This window comes from Ceratina calcarata, unplaced genomic scaffold (assembly GCF_001652005.2).
Source record: "Ceratina calcarata isolate Rehan_Ccalc_2016 unplaced genomic scaffold, ASM165200v1 scaffold12, whole genome shotgun sequence".
Lineage (NCBI taxonomy): Eukaryota > Metazoa > Arthropoda > Insecta > Hymenoptera > Apidae > Ceratina > Ceratina calcarata.
The window spans coordinates 773,182-797,224 of record NW_017132978.1 but is presented as its reverse complement, the minus strand read 5'-3'; the positions used below and the strand labels follow the sequence as shown (position 1 = coordinate 797,224).

General features: G+C 48.5%; 1 protein-coding gene across 2 annotated transcripts in view; it reads left to right on the top strand.

Annotated features, from left to right (window-relative positions):
* brp (ELKS/RAB6-interacting/CAST family member bruchpilot) overlaps nt 1-24,043 on the top strand; it is a 42,642-nt gene that overhangs the window by 15,371 nt on the left and 3,228 nt on the right. Inside the window, exons 3-15 of one of the 2 annotated variants that reach the window (XM_026814444.1) lie at nt 882-978; nt 2,622-2,749; nt 7,571-7,759; nt 9,097-10,014; nt 17,168-17,335; nt 17,960-18,127; nt 19,429-19,692; nt 19,858-20,244; nt 20,428-20,730; nt 20,925-21,077; nt 21,144-21,332; nt 21,415-21,554; nt 21,618-23,847. In XM_026814444.1, coding sequence (XP_026670245.1) covers nt 882-978; nt 2,622-2,749; nt 7,571-7,759; nt 9,097-10,014; nt 17,168-17,335; nt 17,960-18,127; nt 19,429-19,692; nt 19,858-20,244; nt 20,428-20,730; nt 20,925-21,077; nt 21,144-21,332; nt 21,415-21,554; nt 21,618-23,847 — 5,334 coding nt within the window. The remainder of the gene's footprint in view (nt 1-881; nt 979-2,621; nt 2,750-7,570; nt 7,760-9,096; nt 10,015-17,167; nt 17,336-17,959; nt 18,128-19,428; nt 19,693-19,857; nt 20,245-20,427; nt 20,731-20,924; nt 21,078-21,143; nt 21,333-21,414; nt 21,555-21,617; nt 23,848-24,043) is intronic. The other variant, XM_026814446.1, reaches the window with a different exon arrangement.

The following is a 24,043-nucleotide window of genomic DNA, read 5'->3' as shown; positions in this document are numbered from 1 at the left end:
AATTTCGCAAAATCTGAAGGGGTACCCCTTGGAAAAATCTCGGAAAAATAAAAAAATTTTTTTTTTTCAAAATATCGATAAATATCGAAATGTATTCTAAAAGGCGTAAAAAAAGTAGTAGTTAAGGAATATTTGTGCGAACGGAAGTGCAGAGAAAATTCAAAGGCATCGAACGAGTGTCGGTTCTAAAAGGAAGAAGGGATGGTGTGGCGGGTCTAATTCCAGGCTAATTACGTTCCTACCATCCAAAGGGGTGGTCTAAATTCGTTATACGGGCGTCAAGCGCTGCCACTATCTACGTAACACAAATCGAGCATTTCCCGGTAAAACAACTCGTGCCCCTTTCGCCTCACAATTTCAACAATCGCTCCAATTCCCATTTTAATTAATAACTAAATACTATTCATGCGAAATACTTCAAGCCGATAAGTAATCGTCAGAACCTAACGAATTATTCGAACGTATTTTTTGGTAGTCACCGTCGAAGGAGTCGGAAATTTTAAGATTTATTTAAACGGTTTGGCAAATGCTTCATGAAACTATTTGAATCCGACGCGAGTCGATTAATAATTCAAAGACATTAGACGGTGACATCCGATTGATAAAAACGGGCAGCTGCGTTCCGTCGCGAGGCGACAGGATGAAAGTAGAAATGTTGAACGTCTTGTTAGCAATCTCATTAGTTGCGGCACGAACGCAATTTGCAGTGGAATATCTCCTTTCCCTGGGAGCGAATCGAGAGAAACGTAAATCCTCGCGAAGGAGCTTGAATTCTTTCAATTACTCCCGGCGACCTTTGATTAAACCCTGCGGAATTCGCGTCTTCAGGATGCTCGGTTAAAATGCAATTCCAATGTTTTTTCTCTCTCTTTTCTTTACAGGAGTTGGAATTGAGAATAGAGACGCAGAAGCAGACCTTGCAAGCTCGGGATGAAAGCATCAAGAAGCTGCTCGAGATGCTCCAAAACAAGGGGATGGGTGAGCCATTTCATTCAAATTCTACTATCAAATACGAACGCAGTCAATTTTACTAACTCACGTCTCGTTCACGCAGTGGCACTGTTCGTGCCAGTTCGAGCGAACACTGAACTGAAGCGATCGGTCTAAACGCTGCCAGTATGTAACAACGTTTAGACTGCGGGTTTTCATTGGAGACGAAACATTTATGCGATATCAGTTTGAAAGATCCACTCTATATTATTCACGTCTCGTCGAATCCGCAGTTTAAATAATAGATTCGCTTCAGTTCCGTATCACGTTCTTCCTTACAGTGTTTCATCTTCTAGTAAAGTATGTGTGACCATTCTACGGATCACGCGTCGTAAGACAATGTTCTAGAGGCAGACGTTCCTTTTTCATTTAGCGGCATTAGTTTTGTAGAGAATATCAGAACCGCGAAGGTGCGGATCCACTTGTATCAAACCCTCGTGTCATCGTTGCATATCGTTATGAATAGGCAAGGGTGAGAGTGAACGTGAATTTCATTTATGATCACGCGTCATGTTACGTGCGTTTCATGCAAAACGCTTGAGGGAGGGACTAATCTGAACTCTTGCCGAAAAAGTTACACTACCCGTAAGTCTTTTTTATCGAAGGACTAGTTCTACTAATGAATGGGAGGAAATATAAATTTCGACTCGTAGAACGTTTCGTTCGATCGTAAAATACGAATCAATAAGACCATAACTGGGTTTCAGTAGAACGCAGCATTTTTAAGTAGACGGGAATTATTCAGCAATTCATTTTAACAAATGCAACGATGATACGGAAGGGCGATAGGTCGGTGCAAGTGGACGACTGGATAAAGTTCTTTTAGCACTTCATTATAGCACTATCCAGAAATAATTGATTACTGAAATTTCACGAGGCTTAACACGACTCCGGTGAGTGTCTACGTGGGTTAGTGCACTCGCCGCGCTCTCCGATTCCCCGGTTAATCTAATCCCCGCGCGTAATTACGTAGCCCGAGCAATAAGTTACCGCGTAAAGAGGAGGGTACACGTACACACCGGAGGGAAGCGTCGAAGGAACCGGCAAATTTTACCACTTGCGGGTCACTTTTCTATAACTATCGCCCGCCGGTAACGAACGTAGAACGAGAGTCTGTCCGCGTTAACTGCAGCGTAAATATTCGTAACCGGAGCTGGGCTGGTACGAGAACGTGGGCGAACTTATTTCCGCGTTCGCCTCACGGAAATATCACCGGCTCGTAACACCGAGATACAGGGCCAGTTCACGATAATAGTATATACATAGTTAATCGCCGGCACGTGCCGTTTCAAACGACTCGTTACCGATCTACTCGCTTTCATTCTCGACGACGACCGTCATTCGATCATTGACTGCGACGCTCTGACATAGCGGTAAGACGGATCGCTGTGAAACGATCACCGACTCTTCGTGGTAACACGTTGTAACTGTTGGGAGACGCGAGTATTGTGAAACGGAGTGCTACGATCGAGGAGGAATCCTTATGTTTGCGACGTTCACGAAAACCGCAAGACTCGAAAGTAATATCACGCTCCCCCCACACCCCCATATATACAAAAAAAAAAAGAAATCTCGAAGAGAACCGTACCAAGAGACCTGTAAAAATTGATGTTAAATCGTGTAAAACGCAGACAGAGACCGTTTGAAAATCTGGACATCGAGCAGACCTCCCAAGAGCTTCTCGTTGCTTTCTGCTGTTCCAGGAAAAGAGGAGGAAAGGATCATGTTCCAGCAGATGCAGTCGATGGCCCAGAAGCAGGTCCTTAAGCTATTTCTACCCATGTCGGCATATTCATAATATACATATATATATATATATATCTATATATATATAATTACTATTATTATTCTCTCTCTATATACATATATGTATCACTATCACTCTGATCGATGATATAATTACCGTTCACGCTCATCAAAAACGTATATGTACATATACATATATCATGGTATCGCCCGCCTAACCGCGAACCCATCAAAACTCTTGCACACGCATCTCGCGAGAGATGCGCGTGCATCACGCCATATAATATTTAATTGCAAATATCGACATTGTTACTATCTCTATTATTTTTCTTTCTCTCACCTGTTCTATTCTACCGTTACTTTTCACCCCCGTTGCGTTTATTCGAATATCGCTGCCCACTTGTTGTAAGACGTAGTTTGCCTGCAGAAGAGTAGACAGTTTATTGATCATTATTATTATTACTATTATTATTATTATTGCGCTGCCAATGGCTTTCAGTTACTCTATCGCCCCCCGCGTCATTTCACGCTTAAGCCTCCCGCAGCCGTCCCCGAAATCGCGTATCACCGTTCGACGTAGATTTCAAGATGCTCCCTCGTTTAAAACGCCGCCGCGGTGTCTCGTTCGAATACTTATCGTTATCGCGGTCAAATGACGATTTAGAGCGTGTTCGATCGGACCGCGAGAGTCCGTGTTCAATTCTATAATGGCTCGGTTGCGCACGAATCTCGCACGAATCTTGGCTTTCTTGGCTTCCGCAAGAGAAACTATCAGGTACGTGTACGAGGAATCGAACTGATATAGGGATCGGCGAACTTCTGTATCATTCGAATCGGGATTAACGACGCTTTTTTCGGTTTCGAGAGCCACGTTCAAACACGAACAGCGAACACCTTCGAGAGGTATTATTATATATACAGACACACGGACAATGTTTCTAGGCACATCTACATAAAATCTATATATATATATATTTATGGCCGCGAATCAGCACGCAAACGCACATATACCATCTACTTCCTGTTTCATGCTTGCACGGCGACGTACCTGTGCACGCCCTAGTATCGTGCGATCTCCTCGTTCTGTCCCGTCACGCGAACGTCCAAAAGCTCCGGGTTAGTTGGTAGAAGAATTACGCACCAGCTTCGTGCCTTTCGCCCGATCAGTTTTCCCTCACCCGTTCTCCCTCGTCGCGTTTTATCGTCCCAGAGCAATGCACTCCTTGCCGTCGAGGCGTGTGACCTAGCTTTACGTTAAACGAAACAGTATTTTCGTCGTTATGGAATTAAGCAGTGAGTCCCGCATTATTAAGCGATCGTCAGATATCGTGTGACGAATTTTTATCCGATCGCTCTGTCTGTCGTGTCTAAATTCAGGATCGAATTAACAACGTTCTGGATCTTTTGGACGATGTGCCATCGCAGAACGTTTATTCCGATAGATGTACGTACGTGTGGCCATTCTGCTACCATCGACGATTCGATAGTGATCACTGTTCCACGAGCACCGCTCAACGTGTTATCTAGCACTCCTCACCGTTCAGATTCAATTCCTTAGAACGTCGTAGACATAGTTCCGTGCACTTAGCCCGATCTCGGATGCGAAGTCGCCTAAGAATTGTTCGTATCAAGGGAAACACGTCGTTGACGCGTACCATTCGTTTCCAAATTTATAAATGTGTATAATCAAGATAGTAATGAGATAAGTGAGGTTTTTAACAGTTGACGCTGGAAGTTGAAACGATAATAAAATGCCCGGTGAAAATCTGTGGGACGAGGGAACCAGAGCCGTTAATACTCGTTCTCGCGCAGTAGAGCAGTTCCGCGCGAGTCAGACACACGTGACTCGTAAATACATTAGGGAATCGCGTAGGAAACTGCAATGAATTCCGGTACGTATGTTGAAGCGTGCTGGCTTTACAATAACGACCAGGTGGAAAGTTGAAACTCGGGTAATGCGAGCTTCACGAACGGGGAAAGAATAGGAAAGAAACATAAATTGGAAATTCTCGGCGACGTCGCATCCCCCTCGGGCACCCTAGCCACGCTACCCAAGGTACTCCCTGCATCTTCGTGTATGTGCCTGTGTGTTAGTTCTAGGATTTAGGTGACGTCGACATGGCTTGAGTGGCAATTTTGCGGACGTTCAAAGAAAGTAGAGTCGAACGATAACGGAGGGAATTCATTCTACGTAGAGGAATCATGCATACAGATCATGACCTATCGGAACGGAAAGGAAAGGCTGACCCGACGTCTCGTCATCGCTCACCTTTCTTTTATTCTTTCTTTCTCTCTTCTTTCCGCACCGGGAGGACGCGCCCGGGGCAACCGCACCCTTCGTTCATCTACGGATCGGGCCTCGTCGCGAGCGAGAAACCGAACGATGCACCAGCACAAAATGGCATTTATTCTCGTACACTCAGCGTAACACCTTCCCACACGGGTCTGATTTGTCTCATCCTCGTTCCCGTTCATGATTGACATACTTCATGCACGATGGGGGTAGTTTTTCAAACAGGTTTCAATACGTGTATCGAGAATAATTAGGTTGTCGATTTTATTTTCAGCTCTTGGATTTTATTATTTGGTTTGCAGACAATCGCGCGAAGTTTAACAGAAGATTGGTATTTATTTTCAGGCATAAAATTATGTTAGATAGGAAAAGTGCTTGTTACGATTAGCAGTGATTGGCTTTTTGTTCAGTTCCGGAAATTGCTATGGAAAATGTTTGTACACACATAAGGGAGAGAGAGAGAGAGAGAGGGGAGAGAGAGAGAGAGAGAGTTGAGAGGTCAGTGAAGTATGTCAAGCTGTGGCAAACGATCCTTGACGATGCATGCGACAGGAGTCAATCTCATAGAGAACGGTGTACGCATAAGAGCATAGAGTCTCTCCTCCCCGTCCCCACGAGATCGTTCTCTCATTCCCCACGTCCTTTCTTCTTTCTTTCTCTTGTTCTATCTTTCTCTTTGCACCTTGCGGATCGAAACGACGACTGTACGAGACGCAGACGAGGACTCCGGCAAACGTAGGGACGGCTGATCCGAGAAAGTACGGAAGGGGGAGAAAAAAAATACGTACTAAGAGAACCGAAACGAATGCAATGATAAATCACGTATAAGTATTTGCACATAAATAAAGGAAGAGCAGAACGTGCTGCGACTGGAATGCGTGGAATGAGCTGCTTTGGATGTGTAGGTGATAAGACGTTTTAGCAACTCCCGACCGGGGGATAAACTCACGCCCGCATCCGCCCCTTCGTTACTCACCCCGTTCTGACAATTACTATTTACTACAAACAACCACCACTACATTATCGATCAGCCAATGAAAAAAAAAAAAAAAAAGTAATGTCGATATACTGACCATCATCATTCCATCGTCATCATCACATCGACACCACGAACCATCACCGACAGCCGGTCGTAATAACGAAATTAGTGGCCTCGAAGACATGCACGTGACCTCTTACCCAGATCCAGGCCCCGCCACAGAGGACCCAACAGGTACACTGATCATACGATTAAGAGTCGATTTTCTCGAACGGACACACTCGCCCGAAACGATCCTTGAGCAACGCGTACGTAAAACGAAAAGACGGTCGATCGTTCCTTTGCTAATTTTGCTAATTACGTTTCTTTACGTCAGCTGAGGAGTTTCGTGCAATCGGTACGTTGGTCGAGATGCAAAAATGAACATTGTTCAGAAACGATTTGTGTCATAGCTTGCAGCGAACAGTCGTTTAACCGTTTCGATGTAAATGTAGAATCTCGACGAGTTCCTTTTTGCGCGAAATCAATAGACACCGCAGAACACGTCTTCGATAGGGATAAAAGGCGTACACGTATATACGTTACACGCGCGTCTCGAGAAGTTTTATGTGTACACACCTGCTGGAGATCGTGCCTTCGGGAAAGCTACGGTATGTATGCTGTACAGTCCGCGGATCTCGAGTCAAAAATTACGCCTGCGTCTGACGATCACCATTGCCTATTTTCCTGCACGATCTCGAGCGTTCGATCGAATCTGTGTTTGATGAAAACCGACGCGGCGTCCGCGTTTCCATTCGCCATTTTTAATTAAACCAATCCGCTCTGCGTTTCCGGAAACCGTTTTAATCAAAATCGTGAACCATGCAAATAGAGTATATTGAATTCGAATCATCGTTAGTTACCATCTGGCAAGGAGACGCGTGGGATGGTTAAAAATCCAAGGAAGATACGCAATGCGATTTCACTACAGACACGAGTCTATTGTAAAATGTGAAACGTGCGACACGGCTCGAGGACTTAATTGGACCCCGCGCAACTTTTGACTCGTCCCGTCGAAAGAAACATTTTCACGTTATCATTTTCTTCATTGTGTGCAATCGTCCATCATCACACCACGTGTACAACAGTCGAGACGTTTATCGGTGGAACTCGGAACGTTTTATGAACTATTTGCTTACAACAATCCGTATTAGATATTTCAATAACTGAGACGAACGGATCAGAAAATATTTCAGGTTCCACCGTGTATACATACAGACACGATGACACACACGCGAATGAATGGCTACTCTTCTTTCTATGTAAATTTTCAATACGATTACGGAATGTTTGTCCTCCTCACACGACCAACCAACTTACTCACGACTAATTTTTCTCTATCTAAGAATAAAAATTAACTGAAGTGCACCAATATTTTTCTTTGACACGACGGCGACACGTTGTTTCTTGTTTAATTTGTTGTACTCGGTCATACCTTCCGTCTGTTAACTCACTGAATGTTCTTTACCAGTCACCACCAGTTATATATTTATATACTCTCTTCTCGTTCTTGTACGTCTCAGACACGTTCTTGCCCATCACGACTAACCGCTATCATGGCCAACCGTCGTAATCGATGCTTGAGCAGCGGGACGGTCCGAAAGTCGTCAAGTCGCGTCAAGGCGAGTCGTACCCAGGCCCAAGAGAGGACTTTGCGACTGTTTGGCACCGACCTGATGCGACATGCGATAATACGACGTCGTTCTCCTCGCGTAATCTACTGTCTTATCCTCTACCGTTTAATACCTCTTGTGTTCTCCATCGTGACCGATCGCAGACTGAATTCAAAAATCTAATTGGATTCGACAAACATTTTTCAAGAGAGATTCAAGTAGCTGTTAAACGTCGTTGATCATCGTCCATTAGAGAGGAACGAAAAATTACTGATTAATAGTAGTCTTACGGAGTAACGATCGTCGGTTTGCAATCGGTCGAAGGATTCATCACATATCACACTCGTCGAAATGCGTATCCACGAATCCGTGACACGGTCACTCCGGCATTCGGCAGATTCCTTCGAGCACACGTCTCACCATTCAGCTTCTTCTTCGGTCTCGAGTTTTGTTCACGTATCATTAGCATTCACCTCGTGGATACGCATCGCTCGTGTTCATCTTGTCCATGCGACGTGCCCGCGTTTCGTGTCCTCGAAGTCATGGGAAGATACCGTGAGAGATTCACGACCGTCTTGGATACGTCGGGTCGGAACGATCGGGGAGATTGTTAGGGGGCGAAAAACAACAGAGAGAGTCGTCGAAACGCCGCGCGCAGAAATATGGACAACGATGTCGGCCGTACGTCGCGGTGGGCGAAAGAACTGCGGCGGCGCCCGGCGTCCGCAAGAGGATCGTGAATTAAAATGATTCAAAGGAGAATTGGCTTCGAAACGTTTGGTGACCTTGCGAGAGATCAGATGAAAATTTGTCGAGGACAATCATGGATGTCATCGGCGATCGGTGGTGCTCCTCGTAGCTCCGCCGGGAACAGGCAGCGAGCTTCGATGTACGTCGTTCAGAGAATATACTTCGGGACGGCTAGGCCCCGTGGCCTTCACCGGAATACGGGCTGGATGTGTCGAAGGAGGAAGGAAGCTCGGCGGAACGTCGCTTTTCTTTCGTCAACCGGGACGCTGCCGGTGCCACTTCCGCCCCGAGGCTGTCCCGCGTCTCATCTCTCCGTTCTCAAATTCTCAACTGTTTCTACATGCGAATTCAGCTTAAAACTTGTTTAAACACGTCCATAAGTAATATCTCAATTATGATTTCTGTGTGAAAATTCAATTTGTACAAACTTTCATTATGAAGGTAATTACATAACTGTTTAGTTTTAATAACTTTCAACGACTAATTAACGGGACAGCTCTCGCGGGCGAAGTCGCAGCCGACCACCATTAGTACTTGAACCGAACCACCGCATACATCACACCAAGATAAAAAAAAAAAAAACTCAAAGTAGCAGATACAAAGTCCCTCGCACGCTCGCTAGAGAGACACGAGACGATGACGGAGGCGACGAGTGTAACCGTGCCCGTATTACTTGTGTTGTAAAGGAGCTCAAAGCGACGAACGAGAGCCTGAAGAACCTGCAGACGCAGCTGGAGCTGGCGTACGCGTCGACCGCGTCATCCGGGGCGGCAGTGGCTGGCGGAAGCGCTGGTTACGGCGGGCTAGGTAGCGTATCAGGTGGAGGCGGTACTGTCCTTGGAGGTAGCGTGGCGGTTCCAGGCGGCGTGCCCGGTAGCACCACCCTGACGGCCATCATGGAGACGAAAGACGCGCGTATTGAAACCCTGGAGAAGGAAGTGGCGCTGCTCGAGACCGAGTTACAGCGTATTAAGGAATGCGGCGGTAGACTGAGGGATCAGTTGTTGAAAGCGACCGCCGTAGTTAGTAGTAGCGGGGGTAGCATGCAGCAACAGATAACGGCGCAGCAACCGGCGATGCAACAGCAGCAACAGCAGTTCGCTGTTGGTAGTATCGATACGCGACAGGGATTGGTGACGGGTATGGGTGGTCCGCAGCAGCCCGGCACGTTGGCCCTGGCCAGGGGACCGTCCGTGATGACCTCGCTGGTACCATACGGTCACACGTCGTCCACGGCTTTAACCAGTTCGTTGCTTGCCGGTTCGACAGGTGGGACCACGAGCGGCGGTGTGGGCGGTTCCTCGTGCCTGGCTGGCATCTCGTCGGGCGCTACCACCGGCGTGGTCAATCCCTTTACCGATCGTTACGCCGATCATCATCTCCATCAGGTTCACCCTCATCTTCATCATCATCAGCCTCACTTCCATCAACAGCAGCATCTCCAGCAGCAGCAGCAGCAGCAGCAGCAGCATCATCATCAATTGCAGTTACACCATCAACAACAAATCCAGCAACACTTGAAACAAATTGAGCCCGCGGCGCAGGGCGCGTTGGCGTTGCACGCGCACACCTTCAACAAGCACGACATGAACTTCAAACGGCAAGTAAGTTTCTTCATCAACAACGTGCGGATCGAAAAGAACGACGCCGTCTAGGGAATCTGTTGCGTTGCCGGGGTAGCTTGCGCGCCGCAGGGTACTCGCCGAGTCTGCCCGATCTACAGGTATATCGAGAGAAAAGGCTCACGATACTACACAATATACTACTACTACTACTACTACTACTGCTACTACTACTACTACTACTACTACTGCTACTACTTGCGTCTCTTTTCGTAAGACGAAAAAGCTCGCCGAGAGAAAACAGAGACTGATCGTCTGTTTTTCCATCCTCCACGAATCTAGAATGTGCAGAGGAGCCGACACCGATCAACAAAGATTCGTTAATCCGGCTGTGTTCCGTTAGGCTTGCCATAGCTACTCTCTTCGAAAGAGAACGTGTGAATGAGACCGTGAAAGGGTGAGCAAAAGAAAGTACGAACGAATGATCGAATCGAAGCGACGATCGCGTATCGCCGTGTGTAAATGTCGGATATATCTGTTCGCAGAGAGGAAAGGAAGCATTCTTCTTTGCCAATCGAATCGGTCGAAACGTCCCGTGGATCTTTCGATTACCTTTCGTCGCGTCTTCTCGAACGTCGCGTCGTACGCGCAGCCCCACGTGTATATGAGTCCGTGTTATGAGAACTAAGATGACCGCTAGGCCAGCGAAATACGCGCACAAACATGATGAAACGGCGAGTCTCAAGCTGGCCATATCCTCCGTGTTCTGTTTTCTAACGGCATAAAACGCGATACGCTTACTTTTTCTACTTTTTAAATCGTGGCCTTGATTTTCGCGCACGTCCCCCAAGCGTTGGAATTCCGTTTCGTTCCCCAGAGAAACATTTTACTTCTCATAGACTCGTATATATCGTGTTGCGTGCATTCACGACGACACGGTAGCGTACCTGTTTTCTTTACCTCCCGTTACGTATCGGACATCAGAGTTTCTATTTTTTGAATCGATTGTACCTGTTTAAGAAATCGTAGGTCTACGAAGATGATCGACACCCTCTCGTTCCCCGCGTTAACTCGACCGGTTTCCCTCCGACCAGCCCCGAGCGACGGCTGTCTCAATTCCTTTCCTCGACCTGCCCCGTCCCCTTACGAAGATGCGATGGGAAGCCGCGTGGCGAGAGGGAACTTCGAGATGGGTTTCGAACAGTTCTGCGCGAGAAAGTCAATGAGAAAGTCACAATTCGGTAGCTTCTACGTAGGCCCGAGAGCAACCACGCGTACCTAATGTCTAGGCCTTAGAGGATGATATAAGTTGTTCAATCCCGGAAAGTGTATTAGAAACGTTCACGTTGTGTAGCCGCGTGATCGAATTAGTGGCGTCTTCATAGAAGGCGATGTTGTTTTAAAAGTGGAGCATCTTTCGTGACGCGTTCCTGGAACCACCGCAGTTCGATTTGGGCAAACGATTTCGAATCAGTCGCCAGATGAACGATCCTCGTAGGGTAAAAAAAAAATTGAACAAATATTTTCTTGGAGGAATATATTTTTTAAATTGAATAGTAGACTGCGGATTTCCGGAAGTGTAGATAGGAATCCGTTTCGTCGTTTAACAAATTAGAACGCGAATTTCACTGCCGTTCAATGCCGAATGCAGCTGTTTAATTATTGAATATGATTTTCATGAATGCGTCAAATTCGCAGTCTAGCTCCCGGATATAGAGTACAAATATGCGTTCGTTTTCATAGAGCATCGTTAACGTAGAGAAGATATATGTATATATATATTTTCTATCTCAAAGAGATTTGAAAGTATAGGGTAATTCCATAGTAGGATAGTGGGGATCGTTCATTTGAAAATCGAACCTGCCTGAATCTCAGCCAAATCGAACCCGTAGTAAATTCCACAGGGAACCGAGATACTCCGACAGTGGCGATACACGCGTGCAAGGAGAACGCGATAGCGCGTACAGACAAAGCGTGCGTAAACGAGGAAGAGCAACACGAGCAGAACGCTTGCAACGGTATATTTTCGTATCCGAGAGAGCGTTTCAGACCCCACCACCGGTCCCCATTTAGTCGCTTAGTCAAAACCGAAATATATATAACACGCGGACAGGTAAAAATCGAACGATGGAACCTCGGATTTCCGTAAACCGATAGAGTCATCGCGCGTCGTTCTCTCTTCCCGTGAGCAGAGGTTCCGACGATCCTTTATTTTTCTACTTTCACCTAGGACTAAGAGTCTCTCGACGCATACGACTTCGAACGAAGTGCAAACAAATTTTCGACGAACGAAATGGGTGCGAGTCGGAATTCGGAGTCCGCGGAATCGCAGTGGCGAGCTGGCTAATGCGTACGAAACTATAACCCCCAAATACTACCCCGCAGGGATAATCCCATCCCCCTCACCTATTTCCGAGGACGAAACCACGTAGCGAAGTTCGACGCAGCTCGCAAGGACGTCCCCGATCTCCGGACATCCTTCTACCTCGACAACGTTTTCACGATCTCACGCGTCCGAGCCGTCTTGGGGACGACTCTACGCTCGCAAGGTCTACAACGAGCCTGAAGCCGAGGCTCAACCGATCCTCTTCGAATTTTTCTCACACCGAACGATATCTTGTGGGACTCTATATATACGTACATATAAAAAAAAAAATGAGAGAGGACGATAATAAAAAGAAAAGTAGAGAACGGACGATTTCGTTCTCTGACACCCTGTCGCTGTTGATTTGTGTACCCGTGCATGTGCGAAACGATCCTCCTTGAGAGTTCGGCAGCCACCAGGTGCTATGACGGCTAAGAAGCGTTCGACGAAACGTGACGTGGAACAAGAGATATTTATAATTATTTTTTGCTTTAATTGTTCAATCCCTGATCCAGATACGTTCTAAAGAACGCCAAGATGAAACGAAACATCCCTGCAAATGGCAGGTCAGTGACTTATCGAAAAAGGGGAATAACTAATGTAACAGAGAGAAAGAAAGAATAAGACTCTGTTGAATCTCTGATCCAAGATTTCAAATCCCGATCCCAAGTCCCTTTATGTTCGGCCATGGGAGCTTCTCTGTTCATCCGATCTCATCGATCTCATCACGTTCCATGGGGAAAATATTCTACACCATCGATTCTCCATTCAATTATCACGAGAGCTCGCCATCAGCTTTTCACGCACTCGATAACGTTAGAAAGTCACCCTCCCGCCCCGAAAGACGATCACTTTTTGCAGGACCCCGAACCATCGCACTTCTCTCACCAAAGTAGAAAACCGGCATCGGCTCGTTGATCATTGACTCGTGTCACTGGGATCTCACCACACTGAACAGACATTAAGAGTCGCGAAAAGAGAATCCGTTAAACATCATTCGTCATCGACCGTTTTCACGTAGACTTAGCTCACACGCTCGTTGGTCACGTCGATTCGTTTTCATCGATCAATCTCGCCCGAGGGTTAATCGGATCATGGTCAATCATTCAATCATTTACAATATTGATCCACTGGTCAGGACTTCCATTGAAAGCTTCTCACTGCCATCATCGTATCTCTCATCGTCACACGTTCATCCTCGTTCGCCATTCTCTCGTCGCGTAGAGTTCGTATGCAAATTGTTAGGCATGCCGCATGCGTGAGACTAAAGCCGTAGACTTTAGACACGTGAAAACGCAATCATTTAGCAGTTAGTCATTGAACGAGACAGAGATCGCATTGCCGTTCGACTTGCGGGTTCTATGCATGAAATTGTATGAAACGAACGTTTCCGTTTTGCACAGAAACCCGCAGTTCGATCGTCGCTGCTGGTAATTAACGAACATCACTTGGAACCGAGGTAGCAGTCAAGTCATTAGTACGTACGATCTTGCGCCTCCATCGGGATTTCTTGATATCCGATGTTCAAAGAAGGACCCGAGCCTAAAGACGGATCCGAATGTGGGACAAAAGTGAAAAAACCGAACGTAATCGACTGAACGGCACAGTTGTGCAGCGAACCGGCTCGTTATCGTCTGCCTCCGAGGAACTTCCCGAGGCTTTCGCGGAACGATAACAAGGAATCCCCGCGGAGCCCGGGAATCGGTAGATAAAAGTCGGCCGAACGAAATTCATCGGAATGCGTCGCGAGTCGCATTAGACAATTCGGAAACATTGTTCGTGTTTGTTCGTGTACGATCACGCTTGACACACCTCGCGTCGCGGTACGAACCCTGACATTCTCTTAGCGAATGCATGCGAGTTCTCTCGTATCGGTCTCTCCCCGACCCTAATGCATGTTGCATGCACGCAGACAACGTACATACATGGCATCCATCTCTCATCATCCAGCCAAATCGTCCATGATCGATTTCCGATCAGGTAAACGTATCATCGTCCATGGATCATCACCTAGTCGTGCAGATAAGCAGAAAGGATCGTTCGTTTCGCTCACGATCTTCCAACTTCATATCTGAACGCTCCTCTCCATCCTTTCTCTAATTTCTCGATCGGGAAACGTCTCGCGATTACGTCGCGAAACCGGCGCATAAATAATTTGCACGAGGACACGCAGTCCTGTAATTGTACGTTAACGTTTGTGACGGAGAGGAGTAAACTGAGCGTTGACCAGGAACCGATTTAAAAAATGGGAAGACAGTAATGATTGTTGAATGTTAATACCGACGAAGCGAATGATCCTTCGGCGCCCACGTAATCATAAGGGTACATTAGCAGTTAAGCTAGAGCTAAGTTAGTGATAAGTCAAGCAACGGATGGCGGTCCCCAATTCCGCCGAACTCGTTCGACTCGTCTCTTCCGGTAACCGCAGCGTAACGACGTTCTGGGAATCGTGCCGCGATCGTTAATAACGTTGCAGCGTTTAACGACGGCCGTATAAATTGCCACGTGCTCGGAATACGAACGATCCTCCTACTCCAGTAAATCACCGGCCAGAAAGCTGATCACGTTCGATTGGAAAACTTCTCTATCGATCAACAATTGAACATGGCGACGACTAGACTGCGGAAGAACACGTGTTACGTGCAAGAAAAGATTTGATTTTTTTAAATCGACATCGGGGACGGTAGGAGTCCGCAGTCTAGCGATAGTTTGCCTCTTCGGGATAGATTTTTGCCCGGTTTCTAATCAAATCGTTAGGGGAGAGGGAGATTTGTCGAAGGGATTAAGAACAATGACGAGTGAAAGAGGGAGGTGGAGTTGGGCGATCTTCGTGGCGAGCGAAGCATTATTAAATGTGGTGCCCCGATATTCTAGCTTACTGAGGAGGTAAGGATATTCTTCCACCCGACAAAGAAGCACTTCCAAGTCACCACCTATCCTTCGTTTCCATCTACGTGATTACCGTATTATGTAACGGAGTGTTTCGATGTTCCGTAGTAACACTTTCTTTAACACACATACACTCTCTCTCTCTCTTTCTGTTCACTCTCTGTACGGAGTGGCCGGCAAGCTTCCGAGGCGACTCGAAACTTTTATAACCCATCCAAGCGACTCGGATTCGACCGAAGACGTTTTTAACGTCAATTTAGAAAATTAAATTTCACTCACCCTTCGAAACTAATAACGCATAACGAATATTCATTTCATACCTTCTTCATATTTTCTTACGTGTCAAAGTTCTCTGCAGCTGCATTAAATCTGCATTTGTCTCGATAGGCGAACAGTTATACAAGTTTGAACTCGGTTCTGAAACTGGCTAACCACTTCGAGGACTGTCTTTCTTTCTCTCTTTCTGTCTCTCTCTCTCTTCTTTCCCTTTCTCTGGTGTGAGTCGTTGATCTGACTGTTCGCAATGGTTCACGTAAAGCGTGCGGAAACGATCCGCGTTGACACGTTGCGGAACGTGGCAGGAAATAAAGAAGAGTCGACCGAGTCTCCCACGTGCGTGTGTGTGCAGCCGAAAACGACGATCTCGTGTCGTAGATCACTAGTGTATACGTAGAGTTATATTAACTTGGCTCGTGGCCGTCGTTTTTGAAGAGAATACCACCGCGCCCGTTTCCGTAAACCCGAGACCGATCGCCACGATCGCTCGCCTCACAGTAGATCTCTTCCTTCTTATTTCGTTTTCTTTTTCTTTTTTTTATACTTTTTTTTCGACACCTTAGCACGACATAGAACGCTGAAAGGAGGTGAATCGAGGATCGATGCGCGATCCGTTGGATCCGATCGACTGTCGACGCCTGGTGCTTTGTCTTTGGGCTGAGATATGGTTGACCTCTGATCGAAGTAATCCGTAGTAGAATTCGATCCGTCGGATGTTCAGGATAAAAATCGAGGAAATTCGTTGTTAACAAGGCAGTCCAGGCTTCTCCCGATTAGTTCTTATCTCCGTTACGACGGTTTACTTGGATCACGGGAGACAGGACCGCGATATCTCCATCACGCTGCGTAACTCTGCTAGTTGAATTAGTTAGAGAACATTTAGTTGTGTTGATTCTGCTTTGCGATCCTGCGGCGGGATCTCGAGAGATCTCGCCGAGGGATGCTCACGCGGCCTGCCGACACCAGAGTAGATAAGACGAGCGTAGTAGGTACGTACACGACTAAATAAAAGAGAGAGACACAATACATAATACGTTCCAAACGCTCTCATCCCGCTCCGTCCGTTTGATTCCCGTCTCCGACAATCACGCCCCCCCAGAAAAGAAATACATTCGTTCGAACACGTAATTGAGTATATTTCTCGTACACGCAGGATACACTTTGTTTGTAACTTTGTATCGTTGGTTTCGATATCGCTGCATGCTCAGTATGACGAGTGCGACGTTGCCCGAGTACGACGACCAGTTTGCAAATTAAGAATGAAGCACGTTCGACGATAACGACGTCCGATTAATTAGCGAGCTATCCCCCTCGATTTCTTCCGTCGGTGCCTCGAATTAGCAACGCGGAATAATATCTAATTTGCGGAACGGAACTACGTGCCAACCGCGGGCAACGTGACAGTCTTGCTCGCGTATATCGGCGAGTTGGCGGATCGGAACGAAACGAAACGGTTGACCCGTTTCATGGCCGATTTAGTCGAAAGTTCGAAAGCCGAAAACGATCGAAGGGAAGTCGGCCGCTGACCGTCGTCGTACTCGGTCAACGACGGAGAGACGACAGAACCGGACGCCTCCGTCGCTCGTTGTTTCGTCGTCGTTCGAGACACGTTGAACTGGGTGACCAACGACTGATCCCATCGTCGACGACGACTATTTTTCGCAGCTGGAGGAGCTACGGACCGAAGTGCAGCGCAGAGACCAGGAACTATTGGCCATGTCGGCGAAGATGAAGACGCTCGAGGAGCAGCACCAGGATTACCAGCGGCATATCACCGTGCTCAAAGAGTCGCTCTGCGCCAAGGAGGAGCATTACAACATGATGCAGGTCGATGTGAGTCACCCATACGTAATTCGTCGTATAAAAAAGTTTCCCTCGGTAATTAATTGTTCGTTTCGAATGACAATTCTCAAACTCGAGCGTATTCTATCCCGTCGATCGATACGTCATACGTAGCAGGAAGCTTTTATACGGTAAATCCTCTCAGATTTCCCCGGGGGGATGAATTTTCATCGGATCGCTGTAAAAGTTTTGATAATGGGATCAAATTTTCGTACGAGTTTCATTGGTCGTAAAAACTGATGCCCGAGGCTTTCTTAGCTCGTTAATTTCCACGAGTGCGAGTGAATAAAGCCACGCGGCCGAGGTTCTATAAATTCCACCATGGCAAAGTTCCTCGCTCAAAGCGGCAGTAAACGGTTTAACGAAGGAAGGGATCCTTGAAGGTTGCACGGGGGGGTTCGGAACTGGGTAGATGCGACTGTAGGGGAGGTCGTTATAGGGGGAAAGGAAGGCCGGCACGCTGCAGGAAACTGGGTCGCCCTCCTCCCGTTTTCCACTGCAATCGCGCGGGCGGACTGTTGATAGCGTTTCCTTGCGTCGCGTGCAGGTTCAATCGGTAGCCGCGCACGTATATACGCGTGTCCCGGAGATGAATTTGTATGCGCGGTTGCACAGGTCGAAGATTTGCGGCAGAGGGTCGAGGAGAAGAACCGGATGATCGAAAAGAAAACGCAGGCCGCGATGCAGGCGACACAGGAAAGGAATCGTATGAGCACGGAACTGGCCGAGTTGAAGGATCACATGGACATTAAGGACAGGAAGATCAACGTGCTTCAGAGAAAGGTCAGTACCCTCTTTCTAAAAATGATTCATTGTCACGCAGACGTGTACGTCGTCTTACATTTTTCACTCACGGTGCAAAACCTGAGGAACGGAATTGCAGTAGGGGCAATTTATTTCTAATCTGACTAAACGATCTGTGATAATGACCAGTAAATCGAGATATAATTAATTACACGATGTCCGATTAAATGTTTCCCGGACTGGACTTCGTTCCCTACCTTTTGCACAGCCTCGTTTATCGAGGAAACGTTCAGCGTCCTATCATTGTCAATGTAAGACGAAGTGAGAAATCGTCGTTTTGAAACATTCTGTGTATCGAGTAGCAGTCGTTAAAATAGCGGGTAACGATTCGCCGGCTCCCGGGTGGCGGTAATTACTCCTCCCTCGGGATTCCGCGTCCGGTGATTAATCAGGCAGCCGGATCAAAGAGGAAGCGCACGCTTAGCGTAGTAGAACATTCGTAGGATGCGACCACGGACTGCGCATGAGTGTCAATCTTGCTGTCGATTGGAATGAGTGTGAGACGTGCGCGCGCCCGCGCGACATACTTTTTATAATAATGTTTTCCTAGTCGCGCTGTGTAAAGCCTTGTAGTACGTAAAATAGCCCGTTATCTTTAAGTTGACCACCCTCCCGCGTCCGACCACGTATCACTTGTACCTCGGTCCGTCAATAAAAACCTGCTAGAAATTATGTTGCCGTCCAGTTTTATTTTATTTTTCACTCGCACACACCCGCACCTCAACCGATTATCTACCCCGATGATCGACGATAGCCATCGGCCGCGTCTCGCGCGAATGGCTGTCGTTAATCATCGACGCTACTCGTTTCTGTTTCTTATGCTGTCACGTTCGTTCCTGCGGTCATATTTATTTCTTTGTCGCGGTAGAGATTATTTGTTGCTGTATACCGCGAGTGTCTGGTTATGAGTAAATGTCTCTCAAGCAAATTGTGAACGATGGCTGTGAAGATCGATGGTAGCAGATGGCAGGTAAGTAAGAACTTTCTTACTCTCGTTGCACTCGCAGTTGTCGTACAGATTCGAACAAGTAATAGTTGAACTCTAAAGCTAATTTGTCGTAATGTCGAATCCGCAGTCTAACGATTAACATTCTATTAATTCCAATTAACTTCGTTTCTAAAATAGTCAATCGTAGTTAATTACGACTAGAAAATTACTTCGGAAGGACACACTTTACGTGCTCGTAACACTTGCAATTATTCTATTACTACGTAACACCTTCGATTCTCGTTAATAAAAAGAGAAACGATTTCTAAATGAGAATTGGTTGTGAGTTCAGATCGAAAATCTGGAGGATCTGCTGAAAGAGAAGGACAACCAAGTCGACATGGCCAGGGCGCGTTTAACGGCAATGCAGGCGCACCACTGCAGCAGCGAAGGCGCGCTGAGTAGCCTCGAGGAGGCAATAGGAGATAAGGAAAAGCAAATGGCACAATTACGTGAACAGAGGGACCGGGCCGAGCAGGACAAGCAGGAAGAGAGGGAATTACACGAGAGGGAGATCGCCGAGTACAAAATGAAGATCCACGCGCTCGAGTCCGAAGTAAGTCCGGCGGAACATTCATTTTCACGTAGTACAATTATTTTTTCATAAGATCCAAACCACGATACAAGCCGCACGAATCCACGACTTTGGATACCGACAGAACAGCTTCGAAGCTACATTATTGTTTGAAATCGTGTTTTAATTAACTGTTCGTTTGATCAGGTCGAGAAATTAGGCGCCAGACTGGAGAGGGCACAGGCAGAGAAGGACCGGCTGGAAACGAAGCTCGAAAGCTCGCAGTCCGAGCTCGGCAAGAGTAAAGCCGAGCTGGACAAAGCTGCGTCCGAGGTCGGCCGCAGCGGAGCGGACTGGGAGGCTGCCAAGCAGAGAATGGCCAGATTAGAACTAGAAAACGAGAGGCTCAGGCACGAGATGGACAGGTCTCAAACCTACGGCAGGAGCACGCTCAATTCTTCTCAGGAGATGGACAGGATTCAAGAGAAAGCGGAGAAGACGGCGGCGGAACTCAGAAGGGCCCAAGCTGAGCTCAGGGTCACGCAGGCCGACAACGAGAGGGCCCGGGCCGAAGCCGCTGCTCTCCAAGAGAAGGTAAATTCAAAATCTGATCGACTTTAAATACTTGCCTACTCGAATCAACGTACATGCGCTATTCCAAACATGTAAACTCTGCTCCATATGCATCATGCACGCCAAAGGGCTGCCGAAGCTCGTGAATAAATAAATGAATAAATAAGATGTTTCGTTTGAACTCTTGTCTGAATTTATTTTCAGGTGGAGAAGAGCCAAGGCGAAGTGTACAGGCTAAAAGCTAGACTGGAGAATGCTCAAGGCGAACAGGAAAGTCTTCGGGACGAGTACGACCGAGCGCAGTCGTCGGTCGCTCGTCTGCACTCGGAACGGGACAAGGCGATCGCGGAACTGGAAAAGACACAGGAAGAACTGGAACGGACTCAGGCGACCCTCGGCAAGGCACAACTTCAACAGGACAAATTGCAGAATCTATTGGACAAGACGCAGAGCGAAGTGGACAAGCTACAGGAGAAACTCGACAAGACGCAAACGGAAATTCGAAGGGTGAGTCGAAAATCACTATTAATTTATCATTATCGTTCAGTTTTCGATGACTATTAGTTTTACACATTGCACTAGCTTGCATCTGATGACTTGGGAATCATTAGACGTGCGAATTTTAATTTTCCAATAAATAAATAAAATCCCATGCTGCGATAAATGATCGTTCAGTGATCGAAGATCTAATTTGTTCGCAGATGCAAATGGAGAAGGAAAAACAGAATTACGACTTCGACAACTTGCAAAGCCAACTGGACAAAGCACTGGGTCAATCGACGAGGATGCAGAAGGAACGAGAAACGATTCAATTAGAGGTGGACCGGTTGCAGGACAAATACGAGAAGGCTCAGGTACTGGTCTTATTTTCTAAGATCGATCAAGGGACGCGTTGTCACTATTCCATTTCTCTCTGGCAGATCATAATGCAGAGACTGCAGAAGGAGAGGGACGGGTTCCAGGAGGAAATGGAGAAGCTACACGAGAGGATAGAGTTCCAACAGAATCAAATAGCGAAGTATCAACGGGACAAGGAAATGGTACTGTCGGAGCTCGAGCTGGTTAAGGAGAGATGGGAGAAGGCTCACAACTCCCATCAAAAATTAACTGTAAGTAGAACGAGACGACTGCGTTGTGCAATTTTTGCATCAATCCCGATCGAATCCTCCTGTACGTTGTTCGTATTTGTAGCTCGAGCGAGACGACGCATTGACCGAGATCGAAATTCTGAAGGAGAAGCTAGACAAGGCACAGTACGCGATGAACAAGGCTCACGAGGAACGAGAGAACGCGAACAAAGAGTTCGAGAAGATGTTGGAGAAATACGACAGGTAAACGCACATGTCGTACTTGTTAACGTTACGGGGACTGACTCGGGACGTTTGATTTCTCAGAGCACAGAGCGAAGTGTACCGACTGCAGAATCGCATCGAGGTGATGGAGTCCGACAAAGACAGGCTGGAGCTGGAGGCCGAGAAGCAGCAGATGCTGGCGCAGAAGAGCCGGGAGGAGGCTCGCAAGGCGCAGGAGGAACTGGCCCGCGTACAGGAGATGTACGATCGAGCGGCACTCCAGCTGGGTCGCACGAAGGAACACGAGGAGAAGTCGAAGGAGGACCTGGACAGGCTGTCGGTAGACTTGGAGATGGTTCGCGAGCGATACGAGAAATCTCAGATCGAGCTGCGCAGGCTTCAGAACGAGCGGGAGAAACTCGTCGCCGACAACGAGCGCATCAGCTTCGAGCTGGAGCGCGCTCACTCGCAGCTGAACAAGGCGCAGGGGGCCACGGAAAAGACGCAGGAAGAGCTGGCCCGGATGCAGCTGGAGATCGAGAAGATGTACGAGAAGCACGATCGGCAGCAGGCGGAAGTGCGGAAAGCGCAAGCGGAAGCGGAACGACTGCGCGTCGAAGCGGAGAGCTCGCGCGAGGAGTGCGAGAGGTACGCGACGAGGTTCGGCAAGTATCAGGAAAGCCAAGAACGGCAAAAGGAGGAGCACGAGTGGGCGAAGCTGGAGGTGGAGCGGCTCCGCGACCGGCTGGAGAAGGCGCTGGCGGAGCTCGAGCGGGCGAGGAAGGCCGAGCAGGACGCCTCGAGGCTGCGCGCCGATCTGGAACGTGCGGAGGGGGTGCGAGGTAAATACCAGTACGAGCAGGAGAAGTGGCAGAGCGAGGGTAGTAGGCTACAGCAAGAGGTGGACAAGCTGCGGGAACGTCTGGATAGCCGCGAGGCGGACCTGAAGAGGACGCAGTCGAGCAACGCCGAGCTCGAGGCGAAGCTGCACGAGACGCAGCTTCAACTCGAGCGGGCGCGCGAGGATACCAACAAGGCGACCGCGGCCCTGGAGCGGAACCGCGGCGAGATCGAACGCGCGAAAATCGAAACCGAGAAGATACGCGATCGTCACGACAAGGTGAAGGCGAGAGCGGACGCCCTGGAGGCGGACAACGAGAAGCTTCGCGTGGAGATAGTACGGCTCGAGAGGTTGATGCAAACCGAGGGTAAAACCAGGTCGGAGAGCGCGAGCATCGAGGTCGAACGATTGCGTGCCAGCCTCGACAAGGCGATCGTGGCGCGCGATCAGGTGGAGCTCGAGGCGGGCAGGCTGGCCAAGGAGCTCGAGAAGGCGCACATGCAGACTGCCAAGTATCAAGAGGCGGCCGAGGCGAACAAGAAGGAGCTCGAACGGCTGGCAGCGGAGATGCAGATGCTCAGGGACGAGCGGGAGGCGATCAGGCAGGAGCTGAGGAGGGTGCAACAGCAACAGCAGCAACAACAGCAGCAGCAACAGTTGGCCGGCAGCGAGGAGATGGCTCATCTTCAGCACGAGTTACAGCTCGCTCAGCGGGAACGTGATAAGATGGCGGCGATCCTAGAGAACCGGGAGAAGCACTCGGAGAAGATCGAGAAGGTGAAGGAGAAGCTCGAGGCGGAGGCGAAGCAGTTGCAGGTGGAACGGGACCAGCTGATCATCCAGCTGGAGAAGTCGCAGGAGATGCTGGTGAACTTCCAGCAGGAACTGAGCACGAACGAAGCGGAGCTCGAGCGTCAGCGCGAGGAGGTGTGCCGGCTGCAGCAGTTGCAGCAGCAGAGGGTGCACGCGCAAACGCCGGACAGGGCGGCCAAGGAGGCCCTCGAGGCGCAGATGAGAGAGGTTCACCGGCTGAGCCAGCAGGTGCAGAGTCTGACCCAGGCGCAGACGAAGGAGCGGCAGAGGGCCGAGCAGGCCGAGAAACGGGTGCAGGAGCTGCAAAAGCAGATCACCTCGAGGGACGCGAGCGCTGCCGCCGGCACCGCGAACGAGGCTCAGGTCGAACAATGGAGGAAGCTATGCGAGCAGGAGAAGCAACGGGCGGACGCGGCCGAGAGGCAGGCCAACGAGCTACAGAAACGTATCCAGAACACCGAGAGGCAGCTGCACGCCCAGCAACAGCAGATCCAGCAGATGCAGGTGGCGATGCAACAGCAACAGCAGCAGCAGCCGCAGCAACAAAACGGCCAGGAGGCCGCCAGGCTGAGAAAGGAGCTCGAACGCGCGCGAGAGGAGGTTAAGCAGGCGGCCGTGGAACGCGAGCGGTTCCAAGCGCAGCTCGAAAAGCTGTGCCAGGAACTGGAGAAAAATCAGGTTAGCAACAGACACACGGCCCGCGCTCGCCTGACCACGTTCTATACAGTACTACTGCCTACAATCAGCACCGTACATGCCTGCACTAATGTCTCTGCCTAATGTATATCGGCTGATCGTTGTCGACCGGCAATCATCGCGCCTCCACGTCTCTCTATGTCACGTCTCATTTCAACCGCAGCCTCTGCCTTCGTCG